At 53.9% G+C, this 13053-nt stretch overlaps 7 protein-coding genes across 7 annotated transcripts; 3 read left to right on the top strand and 4 right to left on the bottom strand.

Annotated features, from left to right (window-relative positions):
- Nucleotides 1–12: 12 nt before the first annotated feature.
- Nucleotides 13–1383, bottom strand: GUITHDRAFT_139395 (hypothetical protein; the record flags this gene model as incomplete). Its single annotated transcript, XM_005831684.1, has 3 exons — nt 13–93; nt 125–154; nt 673–1383. The coding sequence occupies 3 exons, from the start codon at nt 1381–1383 to the stop codon at nt 13–15; spliced, it is 822 nt and encodes a 273-aa protein (XP_005831741.1).
- A 1440-nt stretch (nt 1384–2823) lies between these two features.
- GUITHDRAFT_71899 (hypothetical protein) lies at nt 2824–3270 on the bottom strand (the record flags this gene model as incomplete). Its single annotated transcript, XM_005831683.1, has 1 exon — nt 2824–3270. A coding segment is annotated over one exon (447 nt), but the record flags the coding sequence as incomplete, so codon positions are not given.
- A 363-nt stretch (nt 3271–3633) lies between these two features.
- Nucleotides 3634–3855, bottom strand: GUITHDRAFT_61235 (hypothetical protein; the record flags this gene model as incomplete). Its single annotated transcript, XM_005831682.1, has 1 exon — nt 3634–3855. A coding segment is annotated over one exon (222 nt), but the record flags the coding sequence as incomplete, so codon positions are not given.
- Nucleotides 3856–4346: 491 nt separating this feature from the next.
- GUITHDRAFT_109184 (hypothetical protein) lies at nt 4347–5415 on the bottom strand (the record flags this gene model as incomplete). The annotated part of the gene is made up of 5 exons (XM_005831681.1): nt 4347–4512; nt 4554–4765; nt 4811–4948; nt 5010–5090; nt 5140–5415. 5 exons carry the CDS (start codon nt 5413–5415, stop codon nt 4347–4349), a joined length of 873 nt encoding a protein of 290 aa, XP_005831738.1.
- Nucleotides 5416–5455: 40 nt separating this feature from the next.
- On the top strand, nt 5456–9330 carry GUITHDRAFT_139393 (hypothetical protein; the record flags this gene model as incomplete). Its single annotated transcript, XM_005831680.1, has 21 exons — nt 5456–5804; nt 6236–6329; nt 6510–6575; nt 6637–6733; nt 6780–6914; nt 6969–7081; nt 7223–7286; nt 7338–7421; nt 7485–7570; nt 7596–7665; nt 7717–7812; nt 7995–8060; nt 8110–8186; nt 8232–8281; nt 8327–8430; nt 8493–8523; nt 8575–8722; nt 8765–8828; nt 8880–8957; nt 9000–9123; nt 9182–9330. The coding sequence occupies 21 exons, from the start codon at nt 5456–5458 to the stop codon at nt 9328–9330; spliced, it is 2145 nt and encodes a 714-aa protein (XP_005831737.1).
- A 543-nt stretch (nt 9331–9873) lies between these two features.
- Nucleotides 9874–10569, top strand: GUITHDRAFT_152857 (hypothetical protein). The gene is made up of 4 exons (XM_005831679.1): nt 9874–9927; nt 10194–10246; nt 10290–10362; nt 10413–10569. Exons 1-4 carry the CDS (start codon nt 9878–9880, stop codon nt 10510–10512), a joined length of 276 nt encoding a protein of 91 aa, XP_005831736.1. The 5' UTR covers nt 9874–9877; the 3' UTR covers nt 10513–10569.
- A 919-nt stretch (nt 10570–11488) lies between these two features.
- On the top strand, nt 11489–13053 carry GUITHDRAFT_139391 (hypothetical protein; the record flags this gene model as incomplete). Its single annotated transcript, XM_005831678.1, has 10 exons — nt 11489–11522; nt 11680–11714; nt 11755–11862; nt 11911–11954; nt 12211–12286; nt 12346–12385; nt 12557–12618; nt 12683–12730; nt 12827–12875; nt 12935–13053. 10 exons carry the CDS (start codon nt 11489–11491, stop codon nt 13051–13053), a joined length of 615 nt encoding a protein of 204 aa, XP_005831735.1.

Below are 13053 nucleotides of genomic sequence, written 5' to 3'. Positions count from 1 at the left end.
GAGCTAAAGGCACTAAACCGGCAATACTGAACTCGAGTAGGCTCTTCTGAGTCTTGCATACCGAGTCCCCGCCCATCCAAGATCGTCGATTTCCTATGTCTTGACTTAGGCTCAAGGCACCTACCTCCTCCCTCATCTCCCTGAGCTTCGCCTCCTGAAGAGACATTTTCACCCTCACCTTCTCTGCTATCTGGGTTCGTACACCCCGCCCCATGACCCATCCTCTTGTCGACCCCGACAGTCTCTGCTCAGCCCCAGCCCATGCGACCAACGCCCATGCAGCCTCTCCTCCCTCCTCCCTCCTCCCTCCGTCGGTCCTCAGCGTCTCTTCTCCCTCCTCCCTCCGTCGGTCCTCAGCGTCTCTTCTCCCTCCTCCCTCCGTCGGTCCTCAGCGTCTCTCCTCCCTCCGTCGGTCGGAGCTTCGCACGTCAAAGACCTTGTGAGCCAAGGCATCGCCTCCGAGCGATCGGATGCGTTAGATGCTGTACGAGTTGTTGCTTGCAAGGCTGCTCAGTGCCTCCATGAGGCTGTCCAGCAACCAGGTGCTGTGCTGATGCCTTTGAATCGCGCTGACGATGGCATCGAGCGCTCCCGCCTCTCGCACCCGCACCTGGCTGTCAGCTATGCCGCTGACGATGCTGTGCAGCTCGTCGCATGCTACATTGCGCTGACGACGGCCTGGATCGCTCCCGCTTGTGTAGCCCAGAGCCTGCTCTGCTCGTCGTTCTCGGCTATCTTAGACAGCAACTTGCATAAACACTCCTGTATGTGCGCGTTGCTCTGGTGCCTGGTCATCGCGCTGACGATGCCTTCGAGCGCTGCTGCATCACTCGCCGTGCCCTGATATCGGAAGTTCTGCATGATGGAGTCGAGGGCCCAGTACGCCCGAAACACTGAAAACGTGCTGTTCGCGTGGGTATCGATGACTTTAAAGACGGCCTGGATCGCTCCCGCTTGTGTAGCCCAGAGCCTGCTCTGCTCGTCGTTCTCGGCTATCTTAGACAGCAACTTGCATAAACACTCCTGTATGTGCGCGTTGCTCTGGTGCCTGGTCATCGCGCTGACGATGCCTTCGAGCGCTGCTGCATCACTCGCCGTGCCCTGATATCGGAAGTTCTGCATGATGGAGTCGAGGGCCCAGTACGCCCGAAACACTGAAAACGTGCTGTTCGCGTGGGTATCGATGACTTTAAAGACGGCCTGGATCGCTCCCGCTTGTGTAGCCCAGAGCCTGCTCTGCTCGTCGTTCTCGGCTATCTTAGACAGCAACTTGCATAAACACTCCTGTATGTGCGCGTTGCTCTGGTGCCTGGTCATCGCGCTGACGATGCCTTCGAGCGCTGCTGCATCACTCGCCGTGCCCTGATATCGGAAGTTCTGCATGATGGAGTCGAGGGCCCAGTACGCCCGAAACACTGAAAACGTGCTGTTCGCGTGGGTATCGATGACTTTAAAGACGGCCTGGATCGCTCCCGCCTCTCGCGCCCGCGCCTGGCTGTCAGCCATGAAGTTTACCAAGTACTCCAGCGTCGCGCACGCAGCCTGCTGTACCCCTGCGTCGTCCGGGTGCCTGGTCATCGCGCGGACGACGGCCTCGATCGCTCCCGCCTCTCGCGCCCGCGCCTGGCTCTCATGGATGAGACTGACTGTATGTCTCAAAGCCCAGCACGCAGCCTGCTGTACCCCTGCGTCGTCCGGGTGCCTGGTCATCGCACGGACGATGGCCTCGATTGCTCCCGCCTCTCGCGCTCGCGCCTGGCTCTCATGGATGAGACTGACTGTAGGTCTCAAAGCCCCGCACGCAGCCTGCTGTACCCCTGCGTCGTCCGGGTGCCTGGTCATCGCACGGACGACGGCCTCGATCGCTCCCGCCTCTCGCGCCCGCGCCTGGCTGTCAGCCATGAAGTTTACCAAGTACTCCAGCGTCGCGCACGCAGCCTGCTGTACCCCTGCGTCGTCCGGGTGCCTGGTCATCGCGCGGATGACGGCCTCGATCGCTCCCGCCTCTCGCGCCCGGACTCGTGCTGGACCCTGGCTGTCACCCGTGAAGCACACCATGAGATCCAGAGCCCTGCACGCAGCCTGCTGTACCCCTGCGTCGTCCGGGTGCCTGGTCATCGCACGGACGACGGCCTCGATCGCTCCCGCCTCTCGCGCTTGCTGCTGGCTCTCCTCGTTTCCGATGACCGCATGCTTGAGGGCCAAGAGCGCAGCCTGCTGTACCCCTGCGTCGTCCGGGTGCCTGGTCATCGCGCGGACGACGGCCTCGATTGCTCCCGCCTCTCTCGCCTTGAGCTTGTAGTCTTCAAAGCTCTGAGCCATCCTGACCAAGGCTTCGCACGCAGCCTGCTGTACCTCCGCGAGTGCCTCGTACGTCGTCATGTCCTGCACTACCGTCTCTATGCTATCTTCAGCTCCCGTCGTTCTCAGCTGCCCCCATGCCTCCCTTGCCGGCTCCCGGTCCTGCATCCCACGTCCGTCTTGTGCCTCTACCGCTGCTGACGCCCCGACCCGTAGCCTCTTTGCTCCCGTGCTCAGCGAGCTACGGACGTCACTCGCCATGCCTTCCAAGGCATCGCATGCTGACTCTTGTAGCCCCGCAAGCTCTCGGTACTTGCGCTTGCTGACTCTCGTCGCCACCGCTTCGATCCCTCCGCCCGCTGCCTCTCCGATCCTTCTCCACGCAGCTTCTGCCATACGGCATAAGCCCCGGCATAGCGACTGGCTGCCGCTCCGTGCATCCTGCAGCCCAGGCTTCCTGCCTGACGATCTCCATGCTGCCCTCTCACGCCCCTCCGCTCCGGCTCGTCCTAGAGCTACCGCAAGCTCTGCGAACGTCGGGCGATCCTCCTCCCTCGTCGCCCAGCAGCTCTCTACCAGGGCCCATACCTCGTCTGGACATCCTCCGACTATGTCCTCTCGGGCCAGCCTCCCACCCCCGCACACGTACCGGATCACACTATCGTCCGTCATGTTGTAGTAGGGCGTCTTCCCAAAGGTCAGGATCTCCCAGCACGTCACCCCGAAGGCCCACACGTCGCTCTTCTCTGAGCACCGGCCTCTCTGCAAGGACTCCGGGGGCATGTAGCGCACCGGCAGCCCTCGCCCCGCTACCGTAGCGTCAGTGCTGTCCACGAGCTCTACTGCCAGCCCGAAGCCCGCCACCTTCACCGACGTCCTCCGCACGTCCTCGTTGTCGAAGCCCAAGACCAGCACGTGCCTTGCTGCGAGGTCCCGATGGACGACGCGGAGCTCGGCGAGGTGTTCCATACCCTGCACGATCTGCTGCATCATCGCCATCTGGTGCCCTCGCGTCACCTGGCTCCCCATCCTCCCCACCAGAACTTCCCTCAGCGACCCCAGCTCGGCGTACTCGGTCAGCAGCAGGCGGCAGCCGTCGGCGTCCTTGCTCTGCCCCATGTACCGTACAAGCCGAGGATGCCGCCTTAGCCTCAGCATCACCCCGGCTTCTCTCTCGCCATCACCTTGCCTGAGCTTGAGCACCGCGACCTTGATCCTCTCCGGCTCCGCTCCTGGCCCTCGCAAGCTGAGGTGACCTATGTAGAGGTTCTTGAAGGAACCTGCTGTGATTGGCTGCTGGTCGATTTCGACGTCGTGTCTGGGGACGAGCAGCGCGTGTCGCTCCTGCCACTCCTGGATGGCGCTGCGGAGAGCGAAGTTGGGGACAAGGTGGTTGGAGGGGAGGCAGGCGCCAGTGAGGGGGCTGGAGAGACGGAGCTGGAGCCAAGACTCGATGGAGGATCTCTCATAGGTGAAGCCATCGCAAGAGGAGACAGGGTCCGTCATGAGCGCCAGGCTGATGGGGCAGAAGAAGGACGCGAGTGGTTGCAGCTCCGCTGCCATGGCGGGGACGAGGGAGGGGAAGGGAGCGAGAGGAGAGGGGTTTGGGTTGAGTCTAGACAGTGGTAGGGGGTGATACGAGGAGGGGAGGGGAGGTACAGGGGGTGGTGGATAAAAAGAAAAGCAAATCCTACCAGAGGCTGTAAAGCTCGAAAAAACAAGATCTTGATAAAAACAACACAAAAAAGAAAGCAGTGGAGGTGGCAGAGGCGACGCGTGCAAAGGTGAGAAGGGGGGATGATGATAAAGACGAAGATGGAGGCTGGGGGGTGTAGCACTTATGATTGTCCTACAAGCACCCATGATTGTCCTGTAAGAGGAGTCCATGCCCCCGTTGTAGCCGTTGAAGCAGACGTCCCACACCCGCATGTTGTTCACCAAGTCCTCGTTGCGTCTCGTGATGCGGTTGTAGAGTCGGACCATTCGGGGGTCTACCCTGTCATCCAAAACGATCATCCTTGCAACATCGTTCTCAGTGAGATGGTTCATGTTGTTTGCGTTGTTCCCACTGTGGTGAAGGAGGAGAGCACGGAGTTCACGTAGGCCGAGTTCAACGGGGCCTTGAGGCTGTACTTGTTGATGTCCGAGCCGTTGATGACGCTGTTGATGTCGTCCATGTTGACCATGGAGTTGACGGGGAAGGGGTCGCACCTGAACTCCGTGCCCAGGATTGTGTTTTCATCCAGCTTCACGCCGTTCCGAGAATTCTGCAGGACAGTCCCCATCGCCTCGTCCAGGTGGTGTAGAGGGCCTGCTTGAAGGCCGGCAGCAGCGGGACTTGGAGGTACAGGGTCTTCATCTCCCTGGAGGAGCTCTCCACGTAGTTGAGGACCTCGTTCATGTACTGGAGGACCGTCTCATTGATGGCCTTGGCGTTGTTGTTGCCCAGAATCGCGTTGCCCCCCTGCTTGATGGAGGCGTCTGGGTGGGAGTAGGACATTTAGCTCACCCTCACGGTGCTGCAGAGCGGGTTCTCCAGCCCGTCCAGTGCCTTCAGGAACTCGATCTGCATGTCTGAGGGGACGTCCAGCGACTGAAGGATGGCGTTGCAGAGCCTTGGGCTGTACAGGGACCTCGACATGACGGTCTGGATGAAGCTGTGTGCGTTCAACTAAACGTCATGTGGCGGGGGAGGTTGAGGGTGTTACCGAATTCATGAGGACGGAACCGAGAATGTGCCTTGCCATCGTGTTCTTGGACATGTTGATCAGCCCCATGTTCTGGGAGGCCTGCATGGACTCGTAGCACTGCCTAGGCCTGCATCGAGTCATAGACCACCGTCACGTTCGAGCGGAAGTCCCCGTTTGGTGGGTAGACGAAGTCGGGCAATGGGCGGATTCTCTGACCCTCATTCCTGACACGGAGGGAGTCGGTATCCATACGTCGGCACGGCCAGGTTGATGCGTTTATGTCCCAAAAGTCCGGGACATCGTTTTGTTGCAAGACCTCCAGCATAGACATCTTGAAGAGCTCGGAGAAGGTGAGCGTGAAGAAGCTGTCCTTGACTGGTCGTAGAACTTTACTTGTTGTTTCAGATGTCCCTGATGAAGCCATTGATGCGGTGTGCTCCGCGACCCTGGATGTCCTCCTCAGGATGTCCCTTGGCGGCTCAACGTTCTGCATGCTGAACTACTTGCTGTGGATGATGCTCAGGCCGTGGGAGGAGGGGAGGTCAGGTCCGTGTCTCAAAGTCCTGCATGATTCCGTACGTGTCCACGTACTGGCGGATGAGCTGGAGCATCGTGTTGTTGTGGTGGCTGTACACATCTCTGCGGCTTACCAGGTGTCGGGCAGCGTCGACCTGGCGGAGGTGGAGGAGAGTGAAGACTTGACGGGCAGAGACGACGAGGTGGGAGCATCGTCGATGAGGACCTTGGGAGGTCTTGCGGGGGAAGACGTGAGCGACGCGAGGCTGGAATATGCCGGAGGCGGACATCATGGAGGTTGAGCAAATATCAGATGCAAGCTGTTGGTGTAGGAGAAGGCGATGGAAAGAGAAGTCAAGAGGAGGATGATGTTGCGAAGGAAGTCAAGAGGAGGCTGGATGACGTTGCTGAGGAAGTCAAGAGGAGGATGATGTTGCTGAGGAAGTCAAGAGGAGGAGGATCCAGCACCAGCGAAGGCTTGGCCCGGCAGGAATAGTCGCAGTCAGGCTTTCTCTTGCCTCCTCGATCCAACTTCGGCAGGCTCTCCTGATTGTCCTCGTATTGACTCAAGTTCAACCTAACTTTGAGGAAAGAAGATTTCAGTGTCGTGGGAAGTCTTGGATCCGATGATCGCCGCCGGCCGGGCCAGGACACCGGGCCCCGGGCCGGGAGCCTCGGAGTGACCGTCGGACCTAATGTGAGGCTCAAAATACATCCTGCCATGGCAGCTGCGATATCGCGGGGGGTCTTGCTGCTCGCGCATGTCTATGCCGCGACAGCGACGCTTCCTGCTGGCTGGAACACCTCTCACTGCGGTCAAAAGTAAGTATGAGAGGATGCCAGTCCATGATGTAGTGAAGTTTGGAAGCAACAACAAGATTGCCAGACAATGTACCTCAAAGGGACATACCAAGATTGAATGATGATGATGTGTGTGCTTAGATCCTGCATCTCGATCATCAATCAACCTTTAGCATCCACATCTAAGTGTTCTATTTTCAGGTTTCGGCTGATCACGAACCAGATTTCACCGTTTGTTAATGTTGACCCGTCGAAATGTCAAAATCAGTGAGCAGAGCTTTATTAGCATCCTCTGCTGCATCTCCTGAGCATGTTGTTTTGACTGCAGAAAGTGCCCGGCTGCAGCCTTCAAGGCAGGGGAGGAAGGCTTCACGTATGAGCTAGTCACTACCTATTTGAAACAGCACCTGGAGGCAATGTGCAAGGTTTGCGCGAGGGGGCCAGGGTCTTTGTGAGATAGACTGCTTGCAGGACGCAAAAGAAAAAACTGTCACGTTTGAGTGGTACTTGCCTCCTAGTAATTCTAATCTGGAATCTGCCACCAACTCCTTCAACATCCTTTGCAATGGCGATTTTACCAACACAAAGCTGAGTTCGACAACATCGGTACACGCCTATATTTCCCTCTCTCACTCACGCAAAGCTTCGTTTTGTTCTCAGGCATGCCCAGCTCTCGCCACATACAACGGAACCAGTCCAAACACAGCAAATGTTTGTAACGGAGTGGGTGATAGCACCTGTACAAGCGCTGGGCCTGATGCGGTAATGGCCTGGTATTCTACCACTTCAAATTCGGTCATTGCTTCCTGCAGATTGTTGGAGCTGTTCACATTACCCGAGCTCGGTTGGATCTGATGGCCTTTACAATCCCGTAGGCGTGCATGCTGCTCAGTCATGGTCTGAACTCTCTACAGCTACCTTACTGTGCGTCAAATCGTGGTTCGTCGATCATATTTTCGCTGGCCGGATATCATGAATGTAAGGCCCATTCCAGTCCTCGTTGAGACAAGGGTCTGAGAGTGCTTGCAGACATTTAAAGCCTTTTCTTTGGACCTGTGGATGGCTATTCTAGCTGAGATCTTTCTAGTGATGGTCCTCATTCTGCTGGTCGAGGTGATTGTGATGCAATCACCTGTAGCTAATGTTTGCTCCATTGATATTATTTTATGCTTTCAGACTTGGAAGAACCCTGCAATCGAGAAGTCCTTCAACATTCTTACTCCGATCTATGACTCATTGTATCACTCCTCTTTTATGCTCATGTTATTTTTCTGAACTTCCTCCTAGTTTCTGGGCATTCGGGAGTGCTCTTTGTCCAGGAGGTCAAGGCAAAGCAGCTTGCACAGCAGGGGGAAAGGTGATTGTCGACTTTGCTGAGATCTTGCAATGATGCTCACTGCTCGTTCAGATCTTTATACAAGCCCATCTTACCTTCCTCGTCATCATGGCTGCAACCTATACAGGAACTTTGGGACCTTTTCTGGTTTCGTCGCTTCCTGTCACGGTAGCAGGAGTGTAGTGCCGATGGTTCAAAGAGGCTGAGAAAAGTCTCGTGATCTTCAGGTCTCTGACATCAGCAGCTTGAGTTCGGGTCAATTCAGTGTCGTCGTGAGGGGGCCAAGTTGGAACTCAACGGTTGTCCTTCTTCCAAGGATTTTCAGAGTTTGTATTCACACTTGTGTTTAGAATACCAAATACTTGGGGGCTTACCTGGGGGGTGATAGCACTCCAACCACACCCGAGAGTGTGCAGGTGAATTATTCTTGCATGCCTCTTCGAAGTTATGATCGAGATACCTCAGTTCAAGTACATGGAAGCTGAAATGCAGAACGACAACTCCAAGAAATTCCAAATATGGACGACAGAGCTGATGCACTCGTATGATAGCAATATTGTTGACTTGTGTTGTGACTTGGCGTGAAGGTACAACAACAACGGGCAGATGCAGGAGAAGAACAGAACATTCGATCCTTGTGACTTTATTCTCTCATAAATGAGAAATCTGAATTGACTATCAGGCACCGCCACGAATTTACAACTTGGAGCTTACGACATGCTTGACTGCTCGGGAAGTTCGGATGCTGTGTACAAGCCTGATTCCCTTATCTTCGATGCCCCCTTGGTGTTCCTTAAGTATGCAAGGGACCTCGTTCTTACGTGTGGTATCTTTCTTGTCATATGCAGGTCTACTATGAGCTCGCGAGGAGATACAACAGTGAGAGTTTGCAGTCCCGAGTTGCGCTGCTGAGGTGCTTGACCTTGTCAGATACCGGCACTTGTTCGCTCAAGACCATCGGCAACGAATTCTTCTCCTCCAACTTCGGCATCGGGTTTCTCAAAGACACGACATACGCGCGAGCATTTTCGATGGCCATTCAAGTCGCCATCGACAACGGAGACATCACTAGGCACTCGTGAAGTTTCAGGAGACGTTGAAGTGACAAGAGCTGTCGCAGGCTTAGCAGGAAGTACAGGATTCGAGCACAAGATAACCCTTGTGTTGCCTTCTCGAACCCTCAGGTCACATGCTGGTCAGTGAGGTCACGATGGTGAGCTGACTCGCTCTGTCAGCTTGAGATCACCAAGGACATGGTCGCCGGCGTCTTCATCTTCACTGTCGCTGGGATCTTCATCGCCTTGATTCTCGGGGTTACTTTACCACTCATCCTGAGAGCTGCTGACTGCTCGCAGATCCTTCAAGGCATGGCGTCAGGTCGCTTCAAGCTTCTCTTCCAGGCCATGTTTACATGTAAAGAGATTCCTTTGGAGGGAGAGGAAGAAGAAGAGGAAGTGGAAGAGGAGGGGGAAGAACAAGGTAACCACATGCCATTCATGGACTTTGTTGGGTCTGCTGATCCTTTGCCCTCCTATAGGCATGGACGAGGAATTGAAACGGCAAGGGCACGACGACAACATGGAGGAAGCAGCCGGCGACGACAAGAAGCGAGAAGACAGCGTCGAAGAGTCGATGAAGATCAAGCCATCTGTTCGTCTGGGACATGTGACATTGCTTCTTGCATGATACCTGTTCTGATGCTTTGATGCAGCTCTGCCTGAAAAGTAAGAACATCGAAGAAACGTTGTCGATGAGAAAATAAAACTGCCGCCGTTTGTTACTGGATGATCACTTCAAGCCGAAAAGGGAGGTAATAGAGCAAGACTGTTAATGGGATTATGGAGGAGGGAGGATGGAAGAGGGAGGAGGGAGGAGGGAGGAGAAAGGGCGGGAAGGAGGGGAGGGCGGGCGGGAAGGAGGGAGGGAGGGAGCGGAGCGGAGGGCGGGCGGGCGGGAGGGAGGGAGGTAGGAGGGCGGGCGGGAAGGAGGGTCATCTAAAGGAATTCCTACCACTGGAAATCTAGATCTGGGGCAGGCCCGTACAGGACCGTTTGACGGGGAGGGGAGGGGGGAGAGGAGAGGGAGGCAGAGATGCGGAGGGCTGAGAAGCAGGCAAGAGGAGGAGCAAACGAGGTAGAGAGCAAGGCAAGAAAGGAGGGAGCGAGGCCGTGGAGGATGATGAAGCTGAGATAAAACTTCGCCGTGTCCTTCGTGCTGAACTTTCACGAGCAGGATGTCCAACGTGGGAGTTGACATGCTGCCGGAGAACATGCAGCACCGATGGTCAGAACTTTTGTCGTGTGCTTGTGCTTGTGCTTGTGCTTGTGCTTGTGCTTGTGCTTGTGCTTGTGCTTGTGCTTGTGCTTGTGCTTGTGCTTGTGCTTGTGCTTGTGCTTGTGCTTGTGCTTGTGCTTGTGCTTGTGCTTGTGCTTGTGCTTGTGCTTGTGCTTGTGCTTGTGCTTGTGCTTGTGCTTGTGCTTGTGCTTGTGCTTGTGCTTGTGCTTCTTTTTCTTTTCTTCTTTTGCTGCTGCTGCTGAGTCGTGCATCAGCTCGTTGTCTGTTGATTATCCCGACAAGGAGTTCGCTGAGATGGTCAGCCAAGGTGATGGCGATAACAAAGTCTTCAGTGCGTTGACTGCTCGCAGCTCTTGCGGTAGACGAGGAGCTCCATCAGGACAAGGTTGCCAGGCAAGTGTCGTCAGACGGCAAGACCCTCATGTGCGACCTCGTGTCTTGTCTCTGCCTTGTGCCCTGATTGTGCTTCTCAGCGCTCAGTTTGCAGCTTGTGATGCCCGCATGCTGCGCGTCTCAGTCAACTCTTTCTTTGAAGCTCTTGCGCTCGCGACTAGAACCCTCGACGCCTTCTGAGACCCGATGGGAGGAGGAAGGAGTCAAGCTACCTCGTGAACAATGGCCAGATCATGGCTAGGTGCTGAAGTAGGCAAAAGAAGAGGAAATTTAAAGACAGAGGACGTTGACGTAAAGGGAAAGTTTGCAATGGTTGAGCTTGATGGGATTTACACAGTCGCTTATGTTTATTTTGCATCTGCTCTGCATGATGAGCGGCTGTTCGATGGAAAACAATGAAATACAAGATGTAAAACGTTGAAATTCTGAGGCTGACAGGACAGAATCACTCGTGAACTTGTTTTCCGGTCAAACTGCATCCAGTAACATCAGCTCACTTGACAAGTGTGGAGGAGGAAACTTGATCGAAGGGAAAAAGTGGCAGAGGAGAAGAATGCTGCGAGACTGACAATAATCTGAAGGATGAAGGATATCGCAGGAAAAGGGTTTACTCGGAGGGAAAGGACCGGAGAAAAAGATCATTAGAACGGGAGACAAACTGCAGCGGTGGAGGAGCAAGTCGAGGAACTGAGTGGATGAGAATTGGATGGTTGCGAAGCGGCCTTCCAGGCTTGAAGTTCCAGGCTTGAAGGAGATGGACTGATTCCTCGGAGCTGAGGAAAGACTCGTGACGAGGAGGGGAGGGGAGAGCTTGAGGAGGGGAGAAGAATGAGAGGCAGATGGATAGAGAAAGTCAGTCGACGGACTCGACTCGATTTCGTTTGTAAGCGTGTTAAAATAATGTTTTAAATGATTCAGAGCATCTCTTTTCGAACAATATTACAAGGATATAAAGACAGCGATGCTGGACGTACAAGGGAGGACCTTGGAGGGGGACCAGACCAGGGGGTAAGGGAGGGAGCGCAAGGGGCGGAGGGTACTAGGTTAGAGACCACAGGCTGTGAACGAGGAGCAAGGTAAGTGATGGAAGAGCTGACTCGTTTGTGAACCTGGAAGCTCATACAGACAACTCTTCGTCTCCTCTTTTCTTCCCGACATGGTAATCTCAAACGCCACTCTCTCTCTTCGAGGTGAAGAGCCCTCGAATCAAATGCGAGCTGAATCCTTTTGCTAAAACAGTAGCGATCATGACTGCTTTCTTGCTCCTCGTGACAAGAATTGGTGCTGCCGACCGTAAACCTGTGATCTTTCATTTAGATATTTAAGTTGACTGTGTGAAATTGACAGAGTTAATCCAAGACATTTGGAATTATTTGAAGGAGGTAAGATATCTTACTTGGAATCTCAATGAATGTAGTACAGATGAGCATAGTCAAGAACGAGACTTTTGAGCCCTTGGTCGCTTCCATCGCGTTTGCAGTGTGGGTGGCAATGTTCAGGTTGATCGACAGAAGTCAACAGTGGAGGAAGGTGAAAGGATGTACGGTTATGAGAGAAATGTGAGATTTTGCTCGAAAGTTTAAGATCATCGACGAGGAGATGCGCGAGAGGTACAAGACGTTGTGAGCGAACGCTGCCGCTCATGTGTTTCGCAGCAACTACCTTCCTCCTCCTCATGCAGTCAAATCTCTGTTGGCCTATCTCGTTCCTCTCTTCCTCTTCGACATGTTGTTTCCTCGGCGGTAGAAAAATAATCTCATCTGTAAAAGAGAATAACCCGCAATGCCAGAAAGTTGCCACATGAGGCTCCGAGCACGATTCTGTAAGGATTACTTATGAAATCTCAACTTGTTTGTTAGTCCTTGACAATGTTGTCAGACTCCTTTCGCAAGTTTTCCTTGGAATTTTTGTCTATGACTTTCTCTTCTTTTGGATTCATCTTTCCATGCATAAGGTGGAAGAAGGCTCAGATTATGCTCATAGGTTGCTCACCTGATATTCTGACGTGGGTAGTTGAAATATCTTGGATTTCTTGGACATGCTGTACATCACAGTGAGTCTCCTTCTTGTGTTTGACCACACAGTAAGACCACAATGATATGTTCTTGTCTCCGAACATATCGTGTCTGGAGTCAACCGATGTTATGTTTTCCTGTTCTGTGCTTTTCTATGTGTTTTTGCCGTTCTGCCTTTTATATTTTAACTGGAGAAACGAACTCATCAGGGAAACATCCTTTAGAAGCGACTCAAGTTGTCAACCACTCTTTTGCTGATGGTTTCTTGCAAGTAAGAATTCACGAAACTTTGATCAAGATTCATGTGATGGTTGCAATGACATTGTTGTCCTCAGGTGATGACCAACATTATCACCTTGCACCTGGTTCGATCGCACCCCATGGTGACCTCTTGTGATGTCTCTTCGCAATTTTGACAGCAGACAGTCTCGTGCCATCCATAACGTCGTCATCACCTACATGTTGACAGAGTTGCACAGGTTGTCATCACATACACTTTCTCTCCACCTCTTCAGTCTCTGTCCTGTCGTGTGTTGTCTTTACAGTTGTTTCTTCTCCTCTGGGTTGATGTTTCATTTTACCGTCAGCGGTTTTGACATTCCCTGGATGCTTCATCGGCTTGTTCCCTTGGGGATTCTTGGAGGGCCACCAGCTCATGAGAAGTGAGTGGGAGAACACGATCAGAAAGGAGAAGGGGAAGGAATGA

The sequence above is a fragment of the Guillardia theta genome (genome assembly GCF_000315625.1).
Source record: "Guillardia theta CCMP2712 unplaced genomic scaffold GUITHscaffold_38, whole genome shotgun sequence".
NCBI lineage: Eukaryota > Cryptophyceae > Pyrenomonadales > Geminigeraceae > Guillardia > Guillardia theta.
Note: the sequence above shows the minus strand (reverse complement) of the source record. Positions and strands in the feature narration are given on the sequence as shown.

Bases quoted from the DNA above. Each gene is read 5' to 3' on its own strand.
- GUITHDRAFT_152857 (XM_005831679.1), top strand. From the start codon at position 9,878: ATGTCCAACGTGGGAGTTGACATGCTGCCGGAGAACATGCAGCACCGA. The intron at 10,247-10,289 runs GTGATGGCGATA...GACTGCTCGCAG, and splicing joins CGCTGAGATGGTCAGCCAAG to CTCTTGCGGTAGACGAGGAG. The intron at 10,363-10,412 runs GTGCGACCTCGT...TGTGCTTCTCAG, and splicing joins TCAGACGGCAAGACCCTCAT to CGCTCAGTTTGCAGCTTGTG.